This window comes from Mya arenaria, chromosome 1, assembly GCF_026914265.1.
Source record: "Mya arenaria isolate MELC-2E11 chromosome 1, ASM2691426v1".
In the NCBI taxonomy this organism is placed as follows: Eukaryota; Metazoa; Mollusca; class Bivalvia; order Myida; family Myidae; genus Mya; species Mya arenaria.
In genome coordinates this window covers 2,428,043-2,452,292 of record NC_069122.1, presented here as the reverse complement: position 1 = coordinate 2,452,292, position 24,250 = coordinate 2,428,043, and the positions used below count along the sequence as shown (strand labels likewise).

Below are 24,250 nucleotides of genomic sequence, written 5' to 3'. Positions count from 1 at the left end.
GAGAGCACATATAGCTGATAATAGGGACGAAAGCCCGCTTTATCTTTACGTTACAAATACTCCTTCATTTTCTTCCTGATTCGTCAGTAATAAATAATTTAAACCTGTTTTAGGAGCCTCAGTACCGAATTTGAGATTCTGCGTACCGAGTATCACGGTGACCATTTTGAGTTCCGTACCCTGTAAAAAACAACCTGAATACTTCGTTTCAAAGACTTGATTTTCGTCTCATACCAAATTTCTTACCTGAAATGCAACCATCATAAACACCATTCAAACAAAAATAAATGTTTCGGTGTTTATGTATAACCTCGACTAAAGCATTTTTTCATGTACGATGTTTTAACTTCTTGGCTGTATCTTTAAATTGTAAACATTGTCCTGAATTTGGTTTTCAAAGACCAAGTTGAGCGCTTGTAATCAGTGCCAGTGTGACCCCCATACCATTTACAGATAACGATATGTTGATTGTCTTAACCTTAAAGATAAAATTGTCTTGATGTTATGCGTTTTTTCTCTACTTTATTTTTTGTTTGGCCTTGGCCATTGAGACTTTCAACAACATCTTTGTTAAGTTTAAAATAACTTAACTTATTCCTGTACTTTCCAATGTTTATTATATCAAGCACAGAAGCAAACATATCTACTTATGTTAATAAGCATAACGACTGGGTTATTCATTAAGAAGTTACTTTATGATTTGAAGTATCATAATAATAATGAAAATGAAAATATATAAACACAACAGATTTAAGAACTATTCAGACTATGCGTGTATGCAGTTCAGAAAACAAATAACATAAGGGTTGAATTGCATATAAGCATATACTATACATACATAATTATAACATTTAAGCCCCAAATTTCCCTCGGACCGGATCACGTACAATTGGACAAAACAGACAAGACACACTCAACTTGAATGAGTTTGCTCAATATGCCATTATTCTGTTTGCCACTTGAAACCAATTTAGTTAGTCGTTAATTAAAAGATAGGTTTAAACTCCTTAAACAGCAGTTTTGTTTGTAGGTTTTTGATCAATATTGTGACAAAAAACACAACTAGTAAATTCAAAAAGCATATTCACATATAGCAGAATACTTCAGAATCTGAATTTATATGATTAAACAATGATCAATATTCTGACAAAAAACACAACTAGTAGATTCAAAAAGCATATTCACATATAGCAGAATACTTCAGAATCTGACTTTATATGATTACACAATTAAATAATATTCTAGCTTGCGCTCGTAGGCGTCGGTGGCGTTGTTCACGTTTTGATGTCAATAAATGATCCATATCAAAGCGAGAATGATAGGAAGGTTTCGCGCTTCGGATGGTTATATTTCATCTACTTAAATATCAACAAACACGAGGGTCGCTGCTTTTTGAGGATCTTCGGAAACGCACGAGGACACCACTAAGCGCTCATTTGGTATAAGGCAAATCGCATTCAGAACGTCGTTCCCTAGTTTATCTGCTTGTAGAGATTGGTTATAGTCGCCGGTTTTCTTTTCAAACACAACGACACAATTCATGCTCGTCACATACAATTTGCTAGAGTCAGCTGTCATTTGTTGTGGACTAAAACTTTTCTCGTCTATTTTTCGTTTCCATTTAAAACTGTTCGTAGAAAAATCAAATCGCTTCAGGGTCTTATAAGTGACATTCAAAACGTAAAGTGCCTCATTTTGGAAATCATACATCGTTTTGTGCACGTCATTTTCGTTCGGACACGATTTCAAAAACACCCGCATGTCGAATTTGTGACACTCTTCCTGACTTTGTTTGTCAACATGAACAAGAATCAAGCACCCTTTGTCACCATCATATCCACTTATCGCAAATGTATGTGTGTCTTCATGATAATCAAACCCTGTGACTGTTACCCTTTGTTTCAGTTTTGACAACGCTTTCGCTTTCGTCAGTTTACCGTTGTTAAAATTCACAATGTTAATGGTTTGTTCTCTGTTTTGAAGCATGGCTACAGAATGACTGTCGTAAGATGTTATGTACGGCATATCACTTGGTTTGAGTTTCATACTGTCATGAATATGACCTGTCATATCAGTCAACATCAGGTTTCCCTGTTCATCAAGCAACACAAACTGATACGATCCTGTCACAACTAAGCTTCTTATTTTAATTAATCCCATTTTCGACACAAATTGACTCAATTGAAGTTCCCTATCTTTTAATAATGAAAAGTCCGGAATACCCTTTGGCTTCAATTGATCTTTTGATTTAATTTGGCAATCTTCCTTATCTTTACTTCGGCTTAATTTATCACTTTGAAAGGGTGGCCAACGCTTTTTCTTAGAAACAGCATTTGGTAATGGAATAATATCGGATATAGCTACTTCTGTTGTATCTCCTGTGACCGCAGCTTCATTTGATTGTTCATTCAATATGTTGGTAGACTTTGGCCCAACAGGAGCAGGTGATTTAAGAGCACTTTCGTTTGGGTTGTTTTCTTCTCCTTTACTACTGCTTTCGTACATGCTCTGTTTATCTTTTGACAATGGACCGAGGTAGTCATCCTGCTTATTAAAATCAAATATCTCGATCTTACCTGAACACCCGGTGTCAGTGACATTGGTAAGGGTCAATGTTTCAATATAGCGGGACAAGACTTCCAGATCAGCTAGGTTCATTACATTTGCTTCTTGCTCATGCAGTAGTTCGATTTCTGATTCTAAAGCTTCATTATCTATTGTGCTAATAGCTCCAATCTTTTTCAAAACATCATCTTCTAGAGATTTGATTTTGCGAATTTCTTCTTCATCCCGATCCAAAAGAATTTTTGATTGCAGTTCTACCTCTCTTGCAGTTTTGACTTCACATTCTTTGATCTCTTGGATTAACCTCTCAGTATGTGCTTTGATTTCAGCTTTAAGTTCCTTACTTTTCTCTTGAACCGATTCTGTATGAGTATCAATATACCCCTTTTTTTCGACAATACTCTTCTTAATGATCAAAAGTTCATATAAGTGCCGTTCGGCTGGTAAGAGCTTTTCTATAATCTTGAGGTCACAATCAGTCTTTTTCTTGTGCACAATACAATCAAGGCACAATAAATTGTGATGTTTAATACATACAGATACAGCGAGTTCATTCTTGTGTGCATCACAAGCTTGTTCTTTATTCGTTGCTTTCGACATCTTAGGAATTATTGTCAAACTTATTATACATTAAGTTCAGACTTTTTATTTAATCTAACAGCGACCCTGAAAAATATGTGGAAACTGTATGATACTGGTTGATATTAGCATTAACATATCATGATATAAAATACCTCTTATTTATATGATTAATCATTCTTCGTATAAAACCTTACTTGACGCGATAAACTTGATGGCACAAATACCATCACCTGATCATTGATTTAAAGCTATTACGTAACGCTTGCTCGCTAGGAGATCCATACATAATAAGACCGAAATACGAAATTGGAGCATTGATTTAATTGTATTATAAACATTTAGAAATATAATGTGTGTTGTTAAGTATTATACATTCCTAAACGACATGGTTTATTCCTTATCAAATAATTCACAATTACAACATTTAATTACCTATTTGTAATTATTATAACTTAACAAACTAAATGCATGCAGTTGCTTTACTTGTATTTCCGGTAAGTCATGACAAACATGAACTATATTACAGGTCAGGCATGGCAAACGTAATAAATTAAACTTAACGGCGCATGTATACTCATTGCAATCATGGTTTTTGTATCAGGCTCATTGTATAATCTATCTCAAGAATAAGGAAAACAATATTATTATTTACCTTGATCGGATTTTCATCTGATTTATCTATCCTAAAATCTTTATTCACTACCAAACATACACTGAATACCACTGTATGTCCCGTTTAAATTGTATTCTCCTTTCATACAAACTGCTGTATCGGATTTCAAAAATCAATGTCTGATTGATAAAGTTTGAACTCAAAAGATAGCAAATATTGTAAGTTAAAACGTCCGCCCTTACATAACGTTATTTGTCCGAAGGGAAAATATTAAAGCCGAGCTTCTTGGTTTTCATTTACGCTTAAGAGAATAATTTAAAATAGCAATGTAAATGTAGTCGCGAGAATCATGTTTGCAGCATAAAAAATAAACATAAAAGAATCATTAATATAAAAACAAGTCGAAACGTCATTTTTTAAAGAGAACGAAATTTTCAATTTTTAAAAATATTTCGGAAAAAAACACTTACACAGTTGTTGCAATTTAAACTGTTGTAAAAGACTGTTTAAGTCTGCCGCAAAAACAACTTTATTAACAAAGGGAGAAAATTGCAATCAGATATCAATCAATGTGAGAGGCAGCAGTAGTAGGACCCCACATTTAAAATTCTTAAGAAAAAACCCACCGTAAACAAACATCAACAATACTACTACAACTACTACTACTACTTCTACTATTACTACTACTACTACTACTACTACTACTACTACTACTACTACTACTACTACTACTACTACTACTACTACTACTACTACTACTACTACTACTACTACTACTACTACTACTACTACTACTACTACTACTACTACTACTACTACTACTACTACTACTACTACTAATACTACTACTACTACTACTGAGTAATAATAATAATAATAATAATAATAATAATAATAATAATAATAATAATAATAATAATAATAATAATAATAATAATAATAATGATAAGTATAAAATCACTGCAATGAAAGTCCAAATTCGTTTTCTGTTGTAGAACAAATTATGTTAAATCACCGCTGTCCAGATATAATAATTAGGTCACAATTATCATGAAAGGAAATCGTAGTTAAGTTAAAATAGAACTTATGTTTATTTGGTAGCATTTTCAATCATACACTGATGAACAGAATGTGATGCAGGTTGATAGTGGTAGGACTAGGAAGTTGATCACTTAATGTGTATTGAAATATAATGACGCAAAAGATTTATGAAGAAAGTGCTGAAAATTATAGGTTACAATGAAATAAAGTGAGGAACATGTTTTAATACCTGAAAAGTGAAGCCATTGTACAAAGTTTGGTGGAAATGTGTTAATGTTATTTCGCCTGTAGAACTTCTCAATTCTTTAAAATATGACATTGAAATATAAGAATAAATACTGCATTTAATACTACATTAAAAAGTATTTGCATTAGGTGCTCTGAATTGTTTCCCTCCGTCTGCAGATAGAGTTGGGATTTCTAATCATTGAAGTACTTGGGGTTTACCTTTTCGTGTTTTATTATTATTTGTTTTATTGATAAGTTTCCTCAAGTTAATGCATACTTTGATAAAATTTACCTTTTGCGTTTAATCTTTATTAAGAATTGTTTGGATAAGAGTGAGGTTTGTGCACATAAACTGGTTTAAACCCCCAGTAAATTTACATTTTACTGACCGTTCCAAGGTGGTACCTAACAATTCTTGATAAACATACCAATTATTTATATATATATATATATATAGTATTTATGCACTGTGCTGTTTGTAGAGTTTTGTGCTGTCCTATGTTTCTTGTTTGTGATTTTGTGTTCTTTGTCTTTGGCGTTTGCCCATTGCCACTAAACCGGGTTTATGTTTAAACATTTTGCTACTGAGCATGTTTCTGTAGCCTTTTGCATATATACTGAATTGAGTATTACTGAAATGTGAACATATGTACAAACAAGAAAGAACATGAGCAATATGACATTTTATATGCATTTTGTATACAACAAAGAGTAATAAGCATGATAACAAAAATACACAGAGTTAGTATGTATGCTGGGAATGATAGAGTTGTACTAAAATGTAATAAACAATAGAAAGAATATTTGTTATATTTGGTGTAAGTGCGACATATATATTATGACCAATACATGGAATAAAAATGCACGCAGACAAAATTAATACAATACTAAAACACATGCTGCCACTATTTCACTGAAGTATTCACATTGTTGAATGTCAATACAAGAAGACATGAGCAATGAAATAGAACAGGTATGAAAGAAAAGAATATAAATGAAAATACCTGAAAACTAGTAATATGTACCTAGTATGCAAATGCACAGTATTTGTATGATTCATAGGGTGATAAATATCTTTTACATGGGGGGGGGGGGCTTATAAAGACTCAGTTTCAGTTGTTATGTTTGAATAAATTGGGTTGAAATTAGCTATATTTGTTAAATGATTTACTAACTTACAAGTTGAAAGTTGTCAGACCCAAAACTATAAATGATATGCCTGGAGTTTTATATTATCAGTATAAGCATTGCTGATATGGTTGATAGCCAAAAGGCCATTATTTATTTAAAGTTTGAAAAGCCATAAATCACGAAAATGAAAAAACAACAACACACAATAGAATGGTAAAGGGTCATGCCAAAAATAGCAGGGTAAGTTGAGAAGTTGAAACCGGCATACTTTTTCAAGCATTATGCATTCTATTGTTTGTAAATGGAGAGTCAGTGCCTATAAAAGAGACATTGAAAGATATATTCATCAAAGTTAAAGCTGCACTCTCAAAAATTGAACTTTTTGACAACTTTTTTTATTTTTTCACTTGGAACGAGCCATATTTTGCGAAAATCCATTGCAACCAGTTATATAAGACTGCTGACAAAAAAAGATTGCATATTTTTATACTTATGTTCAAAAATTGATGTTTTATGCAATTTCCTTAAACTGTCAGTAACAGCTTAAGCCATGAAACATTATTTTTTAAATGGAAATATAAAAATCTGTGATTTGATCTTTTGTCAGTAATCTTAAATCATTAGTTTGCGAATATTTACACAAAATATGCGCTATCCAAGACAAACAAAAAAAAAGTTGCAAATATGGTTAATCTGTGAGAGTGCAGCTTTAAGCATAACAGGTAGTAAAGAAGGGTGACATGGCAAAATGATATAGTGATATAAATACAAGTATTTCTTGTAAATTAACATTTTGTAACTGTTTAAGTGAGATGTTGAAAAACAGAACATTGTTAAATATATGTACATATAAGACATAAATTTAAACATTAATGGGAATGAAACTTAGCAAAAGCATAGTGATATCCACAGAGCATTATGTCAACATCAGTGTTCAGATAGACAAAACCTTGAATGAGAAGTCTTATAATACTGTCAAATGCCTCTGATTTTAGGAACATGCTTTGTTTTCAATATTTATTGAAATTGAAGATCATTTAAGAAAACAAAAGGATGATAAGTAATCATTATGATGAGGTTATTAAATAATGTTACGATTCTGTAAAATCATATATGGTGACTGTAACTTAACATATCGACGTAATGGTAAAACACAACAATGGCAAAAATGGAAGTACACTCTTTTATAAATATCAAATCTCAAATCCCCCGCCACGGAGTCGGGAGGGGATTATAAAACACTTCATCAGTCTGTCTGTCTGTCTGGCTGTAACATTTCGTGTCCGTGCTATCACTTACTTATGCATTGATGGATTAGCATATTACTTGGTACAAATGTTGTCCTCATTGAGACGATGAACAGTGACATTGGCCAGGGTCCATAACTCAAAGATCAAGGCCACACGAGATATTTATATGTCAGAGTACACATACTCGTGTCCGCTCTATAACTTACTTATGCATTGATGCATTACCATATTTGCGCACTCTAACAAGCATTATCATTATGTGCAACAAGTTCAATATTTAAACAAGAGCTGTCGCAAGACAGCGCGCTCAACTATGCCGCTTTGACTTAGAAGTGAATACAACAACGATGTAATATGTGCCTATCAAAACCAATAAAACGATCAAATTGAAAAGTGAACAAGAATCGCAATGTGACAAACCAGGTTTCAACTGTTTCTTCTATTTTTTGTAACAGTGACCTTGATCCTAAGGGCGCCAAACACAATTCCATGGAAAACCTCCATAAACTCTTCCTACATATATCAAGTTTGGTCACAGTATGTCAGCCTTGACCGAAACAGTTGTCTATTTTAGTAGCAGTGACCTCGACCCTAGGGGGCCAAAAAGCATCCATTAAAGCTCTGCATTAACTGTCCAATATACCAAGTTTGGTCACACTATGTCAACCCTTACTTGAGTTATTCAGTACGTACCATATTTCTATTTTGACCTTGTCCTAGACCATAACTCTCGGGGCCAAAAACACAATCTCAGGAAAGGTCTCTATAAACTCTTCCTATACACCATATTTGGTACCAATATGAAGACTCTTACTTAAGTTATTCAAAACCAACCCTTTTTCTATTAATAGTATCCTTGACCTTGATTATAGGAGCCTCAAACGCATTCCCATAAAAGGTCTCAATAAACTCTTTGCATATACCAAGTTTGGTCTCTTTATGTCAAACCTTGCTAAAATTATTCGATACATAGGGTGACTTTGACGCTGTCCTAACACCAGCCCGCCCAAACAATGACACGGGTCATTCAAATAGCTTGTTTTCTCTTTATGAAAATGTGGTTAGGAATATAAAACTGTGCCTTTCAAAATAAATTAAAAGAAGAGTTAAAAATGAAAAACAAAACATGCAAGGGCAATAATTTGTATTTAGGGCTAACATGAAGTTATGTTCCCTGTTGTAAGATGGTCGTCAATATATCTGCGAAGTATTAAGTGCATTGAATGAAGGGTATAGAAGTTTTTTTAATTAAAATCCCAACTTGCCCTAAAACTTTAACTTGCCCTAAAACTTTAACCTAAGTCAATCATGAGGCCATAACTTGTATTAAGGATAATATGGAGTTATGTAACCTCATTGTGTGATGGTCCTGAACAAGTGTATGAAGTATTAAGTCAATTGAATGAAGGGTATAAAAGTTACCAATAAATATCCCAACCTGCCCTAAGATATTAACCTAAGTTCCATGGTAAATCAGGGGCCATTATTTGTATAAAATATGATATGGAGTTATCTTACCTCATTATGGGATGGCACTGAACAACTGTGTAAAGAATTAAGTCAATTGAATGAAGGGTATTGGACATATAAGTGAAAATCCCAACTTGTTCTAAAACTTTAACCTGCCCTAACCTTTAACCTAAGTCAATCAGGGGCTAAAACTTGTATTAAGGATAATACTGAGTTATGTAACCATAAGTTCGATACCCAATTAGGGGCCATAATTTGTTTAATCTATTAGGAGTAATCTATTCCCATTCTATGATGGCCCTGAACAACTGTGTGAAGTATAAAGTCAATTGAATGAAGGGTATTGGACTTATAAGTGAAAATCCCAACTTGCCCTAAAACTTTAACAGGACGCCGACGCCAGGGCGAATAGTATAGCCCACCTTATTCTTCAAATAGTCGAGCTAAAAAAACACAAATGTGATAATATATTTATAACATGTGCTTTCTCTTCAAGAACAGTAAAACAATGTTATCACATCACCACAAAATATATGTATCACTTTATCGAATATACTTGAGGCTTTTTTAGCCAAAATAACCTTGACATTGATCTTACCTACACTACACACAATATGAATAGCTTTAACAAATACCCTTTTATGCACCAGTCAAATGTAATCACAAAGGTCCGGGGGATAGCCGGGGATATGGGCTGTGTTTTTACCTTTCAATAGGCCCCGCATTGCCGGGTGATTGCGGTGGTTTTGTCTTCGCGAAAAGTATAGCGGGGAATGGGCCTTACCTAGTGTTCCTGGGGTGCGGGGGCATTTGGCGGGGATTTTACCATCAGTTCGTCCCCGCAGAACGGGGATTTTACCCGGGGTTGGCTGGACGGAAAGTCAAAGTCCCCGCTATTCCCCGGACCTGGGGTGGCCGTGGTTACAATTGACTGGTGCATTATTAAATGTTCAAATATTCAAGATTATTTTAGCTTACTGATCAAACAACATGTATTTCTATATTCCCACTCTTGACCAGTGGTTGTGTACAAATTTGATCAGATTCAACATACCACACAGGTTGCGAGAAAAACAAATTGCCTTGTGTTGACTTGATGTAGTGTCAGCTAAAGCATTGAGGCAGGTTATTTCGTTAAGAATCAATTGGTCTTTTCACGCTTGCAATGACAAGTTTTCCATTTTCAAACTTTCCTCTAGCGTTTATAGGGAAGAGCACTGTGAGGTAGAAGTGAAGTGCAGGATCGTTACCGATTGTTTTCAGTTCAGGTATTGTGATGAGGAGTAACTCAACTGTTAAAGATCAAGTTGGAACAGTTTCCAGATTTCATACCTACTGCTGCGTTTGATAAGAACCTCGGCTGTGCAAAAGTAGGCCACTTGTGTAAGGGACTGGCCCTAACATAGAGGACATTTGTCAAGGTCCATTCGAAATGTGAATTGACAGGTAATTTGCAATTTGATGTCAATTCTGAATCAGGTTATACAAATCAGAGATTGATGCATGAATTGCAGAATAATTATTAAGATTAAGTATTTATATACAAGTAATGATTTCATTCATTTATTCAGGTATTGAGTTAAGCAATTTTGTTAGAAAAAGTGAAAAAATGTTGTTAATTTTTAGGAAGGCTTGTTTATAGGTCATGTATTTTGTGCGAAATAAATATCAAAATGATGTCTAAAAAAAGATTATATTGAGAAATAATGTAAGCATGTAGAGTTATTTTTTAAACATTATATAAAATTGTGAATAATTGTAGATACATTCAATTATTCATTAAAATGCATCGAAATATCCATATGTTTTTGTTTTATTAAAGGTTTAATGTTAATACCAAAAGCAATGCTATTTAAAGTTGCAGTTAAAAACTTAGCAAAAGATTTGCATAGCTTTAGTTGTGTTACATATCAACACACAATGCAGCAGGTTTTGGATTTCATGTTTAATATGAATGTTGGCTATTGTTCGGAAACCATTAAGTTAACAGGAAACTAAGAAAGAGAACAAACCTGGTTTTGGGCAGCGGGGCAGCACTGATATTTGTGGGCTGAAGAATACTCATTTCTTGAAACTCCTCAGTCATGGCCCATTATTGTTGGTGCTGTTTTATTGCAGTTTTCATCTTGAAGATGAAGCCCTATCTGTTCAATATATAACAACTCTTGTGGTAGAAACTGGAATGTAGGATGGTAAATATAAATATACATTTTATTGAGACAGAATCCCGTAAAATAGTTTTATTATTTTAAACCAATGCACCAGTCAATTGTAACCACGGCCCCCAAGGTCCGGGGGTATAACGGGTATAGCCGGGGAAATGGACCATGTTTTTAACTTTTAGGTGGCCCTGCAGTGCCGGGTGAATGTGATGGTTATGTCTTTGCTTGACAACACTTCGTCTGATGAATTGCAAAAAGTACAGGGTATTGGCCCTTAACTTGCTGAGGCTATAGTGCAATTTAGAAAGCAAAAAGGCCAGGTAAACCGGTTTCAATTGGAATTCATCCCTCATTTGAAGTTAACAGAGCATGCATGGTCCATGCTGGAGTTCAGTATTCCTGAACCGGTAAATGAAGATGATGGTGAAATGGAGGGAGTGCCGGATGAGGACAATGCAGATGACCAAGATGATGGTGGCAAGGCTAGCATAAAACTTATCTTGGCAGCTATGGAGAAGGCCTCATTGACGGGTCCTCCCAAACATGTAACCCCAGTCACACCTAAAAAAGCAGGAAGCAGCCCCACAACAGGGTCAATCAACCCATTTTGATCAGTCAGGTCAACAGTATAGATTTCCAAATATACCTGGGGTTGCTCCAAGGGCATATGATCACAATGTCTGACCACCCCATTCAGTGCAGCCATGTCAACCATATCAATGGCCGAATATGCTTGGGGTGCTACGGGAATGTATAACCCACAGTACTCTCTGTATCCAATACCGCCTATGTGGCCATGGTCATATATGCATATCCAGTATCAGCCACAGCCTCACAACAACATGCAAAGCCACAACAGGGGCCTGGGAATGTAACAATTCCACAGCAGCCAGTGCGTACAGGGCCTGTGAAAGTAACAGTTCAGCAGACTGCTAGAAGAAATCTAGCCACTGTATTTAACCCTCAAGGAGCCATGGGTGATAGACGGCTAGCACAAAATCATTCCAATGTGCAGCAGATTCCAAAATCTCTGGCATATGATGGAAAAGGCAGCTGGCAAGCTTTTCAAACTAAATTTCAGAAATATGCCACATTGCTTGATTGGGGTGAAGATGACAAACAAGACTTCTTGTGTTTGTGTTGGGCAGGCAAGGCTAGTGAATTATATTCCTTAACGATGGATGGTCAGGAGGGTCTGAGCTATGAAGAGATTCGCGAAAGATTAGAAAAGAGGTTTGGACACAAAGAGTTGCCAGAAACAGCAATGGTAACTTTTATCAACACTCGTCAAGAAACCGAAGAATTGCTTGATGATTGGGCTGATAGGGTCCTAACACTAGCCGGTAAGGCATTCAAAAACTTACCTGAGGCATTTATTACCCAGCAGTCTATTTTGAGGTTGTGTATGGGTGCCAGGGAGAAAGAGGCAGGAGAACAAGTTGTGAATAAGCGTCCCAGTACCATGGAGGAGGCTATTGATAAGATGAAATGGGCTATACATACTTATGGCCTCATGTATGGGAAGTCAAAGATGGTTCGAAAAGTAGCAGAAGTTGATGAGATAAAAGTTGCCGAAGTAAGGACTGCTCCTTCAGGAAGGCCAAAGGACAGGTTCGATGTTCTAGAGAAGAAAGTTGCGAAGTTGGAAGTGAAAATGGATTTGATACTTGGCAAAATTTAAAGATTAGTGCCCAAAAGTTCAAGAAATGCTTCACCATCGCCAAGTAGATCAGATAGTTTATGCTACAACTGCAATCAGAAAAGGCAAACTAAAAGAGATTGCCCACAACTTCGTAGTCGATCACCATCTTCATCCAGAGGCGAAGTGAGGTGCCATTACTGTGATGAAAAAGGGCATTTCAAGTATGAATGCCCACACCGAAAAGGGGAAGGGCAAAGAGAGAGAAAAAAGTGTCTTTCGCTGATTTAAACGCCAAAGGGTCCGAATAGAGGGCCAGACTCTGACCCCAGACGAGGAGGGCCGTCAAGTGATGATTAACCAGATCAAGTCTGATTCCATGTTTAGAGTTAGGGTAAAACTGAACGGTGAAGAAGTAGATGCTGTTGTGGATACAGCGGCAGAAGTTCCGCTTGTATCAGATCGAATGATGGACATGGTGCCATGAGAAATATCTGTGCTTGAGCAGGTCACCATGAAAACGGCTGGGAGAGATTTACGCATGAAAGGTGTTATTGTCGGGCCAGTAGAGATACAGATTGGGAGTAGAATGTTTAGGGAAAAGCTCTAGGTAGCTCCTATTGAAGATAGTATGCTGCTAGGATTGGATTTCATGAGAAAGCATATGATCTTAATCAACATCCCTGAATCACTTCTTATGGTCGGAGACGAGGTCGTCAACATGGATCAGGAGACAGCAGCTAAAGATATCAATGTAGCTAGAGTTATTGTAGACAAAACGGTGAATGTCCCACCGAATTCCATAGCGATGGTGAAATGTTCAGTGAAAGGGTCTTTGAACCAATTTCTGGTAGGGCCACTGGAGCATGAATTTGTTATTCCAACATTTGTTTATGACAGCGATACATGCATGCAGGTGCCTGTATTTAACTTATCAGAGCACAATGTGAAGTTACGTAAAGGCTGCTTTGTTGGTACAGCTGAGGAAGTGGAATTTGTAAGGCCTGTTCCAGAAGAAGTGTCATCTTGCACGGCCTGTTTTTCAGTGTGAACTGAGTGTTCAGAGATTCCTAAACATTTAAGAGATTTATTCAAGCGCTCTGGTGAAAACCTGAATGAGCAGTTAGCAGGATTGTTGATTGGGTTCCAGGATGTTTTCGCTGAGAATGAGTTTGATTTAGGTGATTTCACAGCCATTGAACATTGTGTAGATACTGGAGATGCTAAACCAGTGAAGCAAAACATAAGAAGAACTCCAGTGGCTTTTGTAAAGGAAGAAGCGGACCACTTGAAGAAAATGTTAGTAGTTGGGGTGATACAACCATAATGTTCAGAGCGTTTTTAGCTCCTGTTCTGGTTAGAAAACGAGATGGGTCGGTGCGTTGATGCGTAGACTATCGGTGGTTGAATGCTGTAACCGTGAAAGGTGTGTATCCATTACCACTTATTGAGGACTGCATTGATATGTTGGCAGGTCAGAAATGGTTTCAAAGTTAGATGCGAATTCGGCGTACTGGCAGATACGGATAAAAGAGACAGATCAGACGAAAACAGCGTTTACGACAAAGTATGGCTTGTTCGAGTTTGTACGCATGGCATTTTCACTCTGTAATGCGCCGGCAACATTTGCCAGGGTGGTTAACTTACTGCTCCATGGCTTAAATTGGAACTCTGTGCTTGCGTTTCTGGATGAAATATTGGCCATGGGCGAAACTTTCTCGGGACATTTGAAAACACTGCGAGAGGTCTTCACCAGATTTCGGCAGTACCAGCTGAAGTTGAAGCCAAAGAAGTGTGAACTGTTTTAGCACAGGGTGGACTTCCTAGGCCGATCAGTAGGGCCAGATGGGTTGGGATTCTCTCATAACGATATCCAAGCAGTAGTAGATTGGCCAGCTCCTACCAACTCAAAGGAACTTGATAGATTTCTGGGTCTGATGAATTACCACAGGATGTTCATCGAAGGATATGCTGAAAGTTCAAGATCGTGTATGAGGTTGTTAAGGTGTTTGAGTGGAATAAATATCAAGAAAAGGCTTTTGAGTACTTGAAATCGGCTCTTGTTAATGCGCCAGTCTTGGGATTGCCAAACCATAGGGTGTCCTGAGTCAGGTTCAAGGGGGTGTGCCGCGTGTAATCTGCTATGTATCGGACTCTATGACGAAAGAGCAACGTAGATATTGCACAACTCGAAAGGAACTGTTGGCAGTCGTGCGGTTCACAAGACAGTTCCGGCATTATTTGTTAGGCAGAAAGTTTATTCTACGGACTGATCATAGTCGTTTAACATGGTTGTTGCGTTTTAAGGAGCCTCAGGGACAAATTGCACGCTGGCTTGAATAACTTAGCCAGTACAATATGGACATTATACACCGACCAGGCAAAAAACATGGAAATGCCAATGCACTGTCTCGCATGAACACAGTAGACGATGATCACTTCCAACATGGTGTGAAGTTTGAAAAACTACCTTGCGGGGGTTGTACAAAATGTACCATAGCCGACATCAACTGGGGCAACTTCATAGAAACAGTCGACGATGTGGTGCCACTTACAAAGTGATTCAACTTCAGTGATGGAGGTGAAGATTGTTTAAGTTGCGGGTGACAATGGACAGCCAACTTTTGCGCACCCAGCAGGTAACTCTAACCTGAAAGACCAACAAGATGAGGATTTCCGTTTTCTTTGAGAATGGCTCATGCATAAAATAGAACCTCCAGAAGGGACCTTATTCCTCGCAAACGCATCACCCAAGTATTACTGGGTGAACAGAGATTGCTTTAGCTTGATAGACGGTATCATCTGGAGAAGAGACCCGAAGAAAGATCGCAAACAGGTCCTAATTCTGGAGAGTCTGCGGGAGGAAATTATCAACATTAACCATGATATAACAATGGCTGGCCATCAGAGCGAAGATCGTACGGTTGCAAAGGTGACAATAAAATACTTCTGGCATAGGATGTCAAAAGACATAGTGAAGTATGTGTCAACTTGCCTGAAGTGCTGTTAGAGCAAAAAAACGGTTAAGAAGCCGAAATGGGAAATGAGTCTGTATCACTCTGGGATACATATGGAACGCGTCCATATCGACTTCTTGGAACCGCTTCCTGTGACATAAAACGGCAATCGCTATGTTCTAATGGTCGTGGACCAGTTCACGAAGTGGGTGGAGTGTGTCCCGTTACCGTCACAAACAGCCGAGGATACAGCTAAAGCTGTCGTTGATCACATTTTCTGAAGACTAGGAATTCCATTAGAGATTATGACGGATAGAGGGACAAACTTTGAAAGTGGATTATTCACTGAATAGTGCAAACTGCTGGGAATAGACAAAACTCGAACCACTGCATATCGGCCAACGTACCAACGGTCAGGTGGAAAGATACAATCATACCCTCAAGGATTCTGTCGTTGCTTCGTTAGGACAAAGCAAAACACATGGGACAAGTACTTGCCACAGATTTCATCAGCTCTCAGGTCGTCGCTTTGAACAAGCACTGGGTACAAACCGAATCGCCTAATGCTTGGACGCGAAGTTTTCACACCAGTAGATCTGGTATACCCGCTCCCAAGCAAGGATGTAGAATCAACCCATGAGTATGTTAATTCCCTTGAAGAAAGTATGGCGGAGGCACACGAAACAGCCAGACGATGCTTGAAGTCTTATCAACAGCATATGAAAATAGACCATGATGTAAGGCTGAATCAGATTGCTTACGCTGTCGGAGATATTGTGTTTGTCCTCAACACTGCAGGACGGAAAGGAAAGGCCAAAAAGCTTTTATCCCAATGGAATGGTCCCATTGTGGTGCAAAGGAAGTACTCTCTATACCTCTACAAGGTCAGAATGAAGTCAAAGATCATGAATGTTAATCATGACCAGATGAAACACTACAAAGGTAGAGATCTTCCGAACTGGCTTGTGAAAGCGAGAGAAGAGAGCGCTCATACCCATGTAGAGGAGGATGTGGAGCTGGAAGTTTATTGTCTATGCAGATAGGGGATGATGGAAGTTTCATGATCGCATGTGACCAATGTGACGAATGGTTTCATGGTAGATGTGTTGATGTGACAGAGGAGAAAGTAGAAGAGAGAGACATTTATTTCTGCCCGAAGTGCGGAGCAGGCCAAGCGTAAGACTAGATCGAGAATTTATTTAAAAACAATCTAAACCAGCCTCCTGGGCTTTTGTACGGTGTCAGAGTTTTGGCCTGGTAGAGGTAAGAGCCAGATGCAGACTTGAAGGGCAATGTATCAGGCGAACTTTTGAGCCTACCAAAATTTAAATTCGGCCTCAAAGCTAGTGATCGGATCGTTCCTGGATCAATTTAGTTTCAGTCCAGTTGGGGCTATGGACTGTCAGTCAGAGCCAGAACATAGGTGGGGCTTATAGGACAGGGGGAGTGTGGCATTGTGGGTAAAACTAGTTCCAAACGTCCATTTACCGTCTTTGAGCGAGACGGTATATCTAAGTATTGACTGTGCGGTTATGGAATATTGAAACCTAAAGTAGATTTCCGTTCCCTACTGCTTCCTGCCCCGCGTTCTTCAGAACTTGTCACTGTTGTATCTTACTTTGTATTTCTTACTGTCTGAGTTAATCTCCGGTTTGATTACTGTTTGTATTATCCAATATTGTCATCTGATTAACATATTCAGGTACAACAATACAGACTGACATGCAAACTTTGCACATGCATTACAAAGAGGGGCTTGAAAATCATCCCTACCATTGTGACTCATTGAGTTAGACGCGTAAATGTCCAAATCAAAAGTTTTTTTTTTGCGGTATTTCACTTCGAATCACCCTATCGCAATTTTGACCTTGACCGCACACTCGGCTATGTCTGAAATGCAAGAAGTGTTTTCATCATCATCACTGGTTTTAATGACGCAATTTGGAAAAGCCTTCAAATGTTGTCAAAAATGAAATTAGAAATACCGCAAAAAATTTGCTACTGTTTAAATCGAAAGACGCGAAATCTGCTTTTAAAATGACAAATATAAAATAACAATAGTTTTTTAGTTCACTACCTAAAAAGAAAATGAAAATTCCTTTCCCCAACCGCCAGCGTGTTGACCTCGATATCCCTAGTCTACTGGACGCTTGCATCTGACCCGTGTCATAACCGGGTAATCAGATAATGGACTGGTTCACCGATTTTCTAAGATTATTGTAAGACACATTCTGCGCATTCGTGGTTTTCTTTTATGAAAAAAATATTTAAATAAAAAAAGAAAAGTTTTCTCAACAACTGTGCATTTATGATATTTTTTCTCTAAAAGAGTTATTTAAAAAAATCTCTGGTTTAAATTTGCCTTATATTTTCAAAGCATCACATATTTGAAGATTACCAATCTTAATCTTCTATTGCAATATCGAACAGGAACTAGTCTAATGGCGAACTGCTTCGGAATTATACGAGAGCGTACAGTAAGAAACGGTGCATGCGCGATCAAAACAATTAAAAAGCCGCATGCGCAAGCCCATTGCATCAGGGACACTTCTTAAATCATCAATATATGCGCCGGGCGCCGATGCGCCGGGCGCCGATGCGCCCGCGCAATAATAATACCGAATAGTCTACCGACCTGGAAAATGAGCCTGTGAACTCGGCCGCCCCGATAACTCAGACGAAGAGCGTTTGCGTACGGTTCGGAAGGTCGGGAGTTCATAACCCGGTCGCGTCAAACCGAAAGACGCTATTCGATATAAAAAGGGCAGTACTAGGAAAAAGATAATTGTACCCAGTACTGTTTCAACCAAGGAAAGTTTTCTCCAGTGTATCAGTTCTTTATGGCGAACATATAAGGGATTTAAGATGTCCAAATGGTCGTTCAATCCCAGCCGTATTATTTTTAAATCAATACTTGTTTTTCAGATTTTCAAACCAGTCAAAATATATTATTAAAGACCAGTCAAGATCACCTAATCGTCGTCTAAATCTAACTAGATGCATGAGATGTCACCAACAACCGTACCTACCAGGCGTTCATACGAATTGAAGGCATCAATGTAAATACATAATCCGTTCACCAGATACGACGCTAGAGCTCATTTTATGATTATGTTATGTTACAGAAGTCGCGATTGTTGCTTCATTTTGGAAGTAAGATATCAAGTGCCAGGTAAATATCAATGACGTACTTGAAAGAACTCAGCAGGTTACACCACGTTTTACAGAATCATATTTCGCTTCCGCTTGGATTCTTAAGCACAATCCGAGTCGCACACAAAAACCGGAAACGTGGACAATTGTTAAATCAACGGAAGGAACATATGTTGATGTTACTCCACCTAATTTTAATAATTATCAGAAGAAAACAAGGTACGTCGCAAGTCATTCAAAGATAACAACGGCGCTTCATTACATGTATAATTAAGATTTATATGCTCTACGTAAGCTAGTTTATTTTAATGACAAATCAATATTTCAACACTATATTACGTCTGGTTTAAACGTTGACATTTTACATTTATTTTGTAAATAAGACAAACTGATTTCTTTTTATTTGTTTTGCCATCTGATTTGTTTTCCATCATGCCCATATTGCAGGTTTAATTTAATTCAAGCTTTTTTTTTAATTATAGTCATTTCAGTGTAAGACGTAGGCACTGTAAAGATATCCTTATTCGTTATTTAAGCTTAAGAACTGCATTGTGGAAATAGATAACGCTATCTATGTTTGCTAAATCGAAAATGCTGAGTCATCTTGTATATACATTACGTGTCGTTTTTGTTTTATATTTATATTTGATTTCTTTCGTAAACCTTCGGCTTATTTTCTGTTCAATATTGATTAAGCAAAAAATATTTTTATTCTGTTATGCTTTTGTAAATAAATAAAGCTGTTTTTTTATTTGTTATGCCATATGATTTGTTTTCTATCATGGCCATGTTGGTCACCAGAATAAATAATACTTAATTAACACTTAACGTGCATTTTGAGCGATAAATATTTCTGACAGAGGTTTCTTTGTTGTTGTAAAATATATATTGAAAGAAATCAAATTAATAAAATAATAGTAAATGAAATTGAAATTGAATTGAAATCATTAAAAAGATGGCCCTCATGACTATTCGCGCTGCCTTTTCAGAAACCTGCTAGGTTTCATTCAAGTGTTAAGAAGAAATGTAATTTTGACCTTTGCAATAATGATCCAAAAATGGTTAGTGCAATCTACTAGTTAAATTCAACCTACAGATGTTCGTTGTTCTTGGTCAATCGAGCAACAATTGCTTGTTAATAACAACCTACAAGCGCTGTTGGTCCATACCGGACATCAGTAATCACTAAGAAATTTCTCGCATATATTTCACTTAGACTCGAGGCAAGCATTTTTTAAGAGAAAGTTTGGAATAAAGCTAAGTGCAAACTTGCTTAATTACTTGTCCCAAGTTAAATCATGGTCTCTCTCTTTATATATCCAAAGACGTATTAGTATATATCTGGAACGATCCCGGCAGATACACTATTGTTTATTATTGATTGATATCAGTGGCAAGACAATATGATCACCACATGATTTCCATATTTTATGGACTGATTTCATTTCCACCTAAAGCCTTCAATGTTGAATGTAATTTTTTACCTTCAGTGTAATTGTAATGTAATCAAACACTTGTACTATCTGCAAATAGTTTAAATGCTTGAAAATGCTTGTTATCAAAAGGATGGTACGAAATAATGTTCGATGTATAAATGGGATGATCATTTAGTGCATTGCAATCAAATTTTGTATGGGACCATCAGTTCCATTTATATATTTTGGAAGATAAATGATATTACTTCAGCCTTCAGCTTTCAGCCATAGCTGTCATAGATTATTTTAGAAATATTTTGTGTCTTTATTTTTTAAAAGTTCCTGCATTGGAAAAAGGTTATTTTCGTTGACAACCTTTTACTCGTAGAAATGTCTCATTTTACAAATATTAGCTTCTTTCATTTCTGCGGTGAACAATTTTGCTTGATGATTTTATTTTTTTCCTTTTTGGGTTGTGTTTAGGAAGGGTGCATTGTATTTTTTTTTTTATAAAACACAGAAATTGATTGATTTAGGTCAATTATGTTTTGAATATGATAACTAGTAGATTTTACAAGGTCATTTTTCAATTTAACACTAATTTGACAAGTAGATTTAGCAAGTTATTTTCTTATTCTTATATAACATCTTCTGCTAATTTCTTGTAAAATAGCGTTGAGTTAACGTTCTTAATTATTTATTTCCTATGACAACAATATAGGAGTGTAAAAAATATCGTTCCTGACCAATGAATATTACATATTTTTTTCAATACCCATTTCTTGTCAGATGACAATTCGTCGATCAATTGGAAAGCCGAAATATTTAAAGCGTGTGAAATAAAAGGGACTCGTTCACAGAGTTCTTTAGCAACGTATTGTTTTTAAATTTGATCAAATTTAGTTTGTTTACTGACTTTTATGAACAAGTACCAAACAGCAACTGATAGATACACATTCAAACATAATTGTGTTAATCAAAGTCTGAATTCGATCAATTAAATTATATTTGGTTCAAATTTCTCATTAAATGGAACGAGACCCTTTATAGGGTGTGAAAACTACGTTTTTTTATCAGAAAGTATATATTTACAAGAAGCAACGAAATTAAAATATAATATAAATTCTTGAATAAATATAATATTATTGTCCAGGTATATCAAATCCACTTAAGAATCATATTCATGCAAATGTTAAACAAAAACAGACAAAATATTTAAGTCTCTGATAAAGTCATCCGACACATCTGCAAATCCTTTTATGCATATTCGTATCTAAAACACAACAATTTTATGACTCTAATGATGCATTAACATGAAACTTGGAAAGTTAAAAATGAATTTTATGCGTAAAAAGTCACATCAAACAACAAATACTATAAAAGAAAACTTTTTATATTGTTATGTTTTATCCGATTAGTATACGATACGATTTCCTTCGATATATGTACACCATTTAAAATTCGACAACGTTCTTACAGGGCGATGAATTCAAGTGTCATTGCCTTCTGCGGCTCGGTAGAATCGCACGACACTATTGCTATATCCTTCATCAAGCAGATTGCCTTCAACTTGCCTATCTTTGCAGTGCGTGTTGCTTTGGTTTCTCCAAACGTCTTTGAAAAGAGTGTGACGTTTTCATTGGATGTGATGTATAGGTGTTCATCGTCAAAAACCACCTGATCAGGGGCAAAACTATCATCCTTGCATTGGATTCTCCACTCACACTGTTCTTTCTCGAAGGAGTAGCATTTCATGGTTTTACTACGTATGTTTAGTATAAATACAGCATTCTTTTCAAAGTCATACAAGGTTCTAAAATCTTCCGGGTTGTGGTGTTGCCCAGACGAAGACATTTTGAATGAGCCACAAACATCGGAAACTTCGCCTGTTTCTGCATTTATGAGCATCACCCTTCCTTCTTCCTTGATAATCCCGCTAAGCGCAAATTGCTGACAATCTTTTACTTTTCCATATTCAAATCCGAGAACGTGGATGGGCTTTGGTATAGACTCAGACATTTTCACATCTGATATTGTTAGTTTCTTGTTCTCAATGCAGAATATTTTGATTTTCAAGTCTTTACAGTTCAATGTCGCAAACGAGTTTTCTTTAAATTTTGTTATCTTGATCGGATCTTTTGATAGCGCATGAGATATCATGATTTCGCCAGAAAAATTGGAAACAATAATCGTGTGTTTGTTTTGATCAAACAGAACCAACGCGTTTTGATCCGTTACCAAAATGTTAGATATTGATGCTTTCGAAACTTTAGCTTTCGCAGAACTCTCAAGGACAAGAAAATGTTCATTTCTCGACCCACGCAAACCAGGAAATGGATGAAAGTCTGGATCTTGGGTTTCTTGGGTCTTTGAAGAGCCTTTTCCTCGAGTACTATTGCCCTCGTTTTCACTTGCGTTTTTAGATTTGCCGGACCCGAACCAGCTAAAGCGTGACTTCGTCTTAGTTGTTTTATTTTCTTCTCTGTTGGAAGGACCCGGCCCAGTCTCGGCATTTACAGAAGTAGTTGTAACTTCATCAGATGCCAAGCTTTGGTCATGAGATATGCGAAGCGAAAGTGTATGTTTAGGTCCGGTTTCCGGTGACTGGCCGGTGCTTATGACATCATGGCAAACAGGCACTTGTGACGAGTGTCTTGTTCCAGTTGTGCCTCTCATTTCCACATCATTATTTTGCACTTCATCATAGATAAGGCTCTGGTCAATAATTTCCACAATGCCTAATCCATTCGAGTCTCCAGACAATGTCAATTTCTCAACATATGTACCCGATACTGATTTGTCAGCAATAACTGCAATATTTTGTAACTTTGTGTGCATATCGTTAACCTCAGTTTTCTTTATGCTATCAGCATCTTCAGAGAAGAGTTTGGTTTTGACCGATATTTCATATTCAAGTTCTTGAATTATCTTCTCTTGATCATCATCTTTAATAAGCAGAGCCTTTGATTGTGTCTCAAGATCAATCAAAGTTTTTTCTTCATTTTCCCTAACTGTCCGCACCAATTCTTCAGCATGATGTCTAATTTTGTCTTTCAAATTATCTCTCTGTTCATGTACATGTTTAGTATAAGTCTGAACAAGATCTTTCCGTTCAGCAAGACATTGTTTAATTTTCAATACCTCAAACAAGCTATTTTCACTCGGTGAAAGCTTGTCTATAGGTTTTACAACACATTCTGTTTCTTTCTTGTCAATTAAACATTGCAGACAAACCAAATCCTGATGTACAAGACAAATGGCAGCTGCCGTTTCCGGAAAGTCGTGTTGTCCATCGCATAGAGATTCTTTTGTCGATGTACTTGCCATTTTTATTCACAGTTATAATGTCCATTCAGTATTCCGTTTGAACCGTCTGTATCCTTTTGTTAAGCTAAATTAAAATTAAAGGTAAATAAAATTAACTTAACTAATCCAAACAAACAAATATAGTCAGTAAAATGTTTGAAAGAAAATAAATCCTAATCTGAATCTCCACAGAACAATAATCTATTAAATATAAATTAAATCACCTAAGCATATGCGTATAAAAAGGAGTTGTTAGCATTTTCGGGTACTTATAAACAGTACCATGCCTCACTATATCTACATAGAGATAATCACCATGCCAATCGCATACATAAAACAAAAACTTCCGCAATGCGGTCTACGTATTTAGGACACTCGATCTACCTAAGATGTATACATTTCAATCAATACCTTTTACAAAAATGTGCATTGGTAAAGACAGGGTTTTAACTTTGCTGCTCAAGTCAATGATCATACATCGGTGTACTTGTTTATACATTTAATGTTTAGCTCTTTGGTCATCACTGGGAATGTCCTAATATTTCTGAAAACAGATTACCAGTCAACACGTCTCTATGAGAATTTGCACTCATTGACAGTTTAAATAAAACCAAAAGTGCTGTTTTTTTTCATTTTGGATGTTGCCCGTGCTACAGAAAGATCTTTCTGCAAATTTTATTCGAAATTTAATTTCATCAATAATTTCTACTGGCGAGTTTCCAGACATTCCCATTACCC

General features: G+C 36.6%; 3 protein-coding genes across 4 annotated transcripts; 1 reads left to right on the top strand and 2 right to left on the bottom strand.

Moving 5' to 3' along the window:
• Positions 1–558: 558 nt before the first annotated feature.
• Positions 559–3,848, bottom strand: LOC128236850 (uncharacterized). 2 transcript variants are annotated; one of them, XM_052951976.1, is made up of 2 exons: positions 3,800–3,848; positions 559–3,231 (listed from the first exon to the last, which is right to left on the bottom strand). In XM_052951976.1, the coding sequence occupies exon 2, from the start codon at positions 3,163–3,165 to the stop codon at positions 1,360–1,362; it is 1,806 nt and encodes a 601-aa protein (XP_052807936.1). In that variant the 5' UTR covers positions 3,166–3,231; positions 3,800–3,848; the 3' UTR covers positions 559–1,359. The 2 variants fall into 2 exon arrangements, with proteins under 2 accessions (XP_052807936.1, XP_052807945.1); XM_052951985.1 differs by lacking the exon at positions 3,800–3,848 and adding an exon at positions 3,580–3,613.
• A 12,353-nt stretch (positions 3,849–16,201) lies between these two features.
• Positions 16,202–16,681, top strand: LOC128235253 (uncharacterized). Its single transcript, XM_052950046.1, has one exon. The coding sequence runs from the start codon at positions 16,202–16,204 to the stop codon at positions 16,679–16,681; it is 480 nt and encodes a 159-aa protein (XP_052806006.1).
• A 4,998-nt stretch (positions 16,682–21,679) lies between these two features.
• On the bottom strand, positions 21,680–23,792 carry LOC128235245 (uncharacterized). Its single transcript, XM_052950036.1, has 2 exons — positions 23,737–23,792; positions 21,680–23,597 (listed from the first exon to the last, which is right to left on the bottom strand). The coding sequence occupies exon 2, from the start codon at positions 23,531–23,533 to the stop codon at positions 21,680–21,682; it is 1,854 nt and encodes a 617-aa protein (XP_052805996.1). The 5' UTR covers positions 23,534–23,597; positions 23,737–23,792.
• Positions 23,793–24,250: the final 458 nt, after the last annotated feature.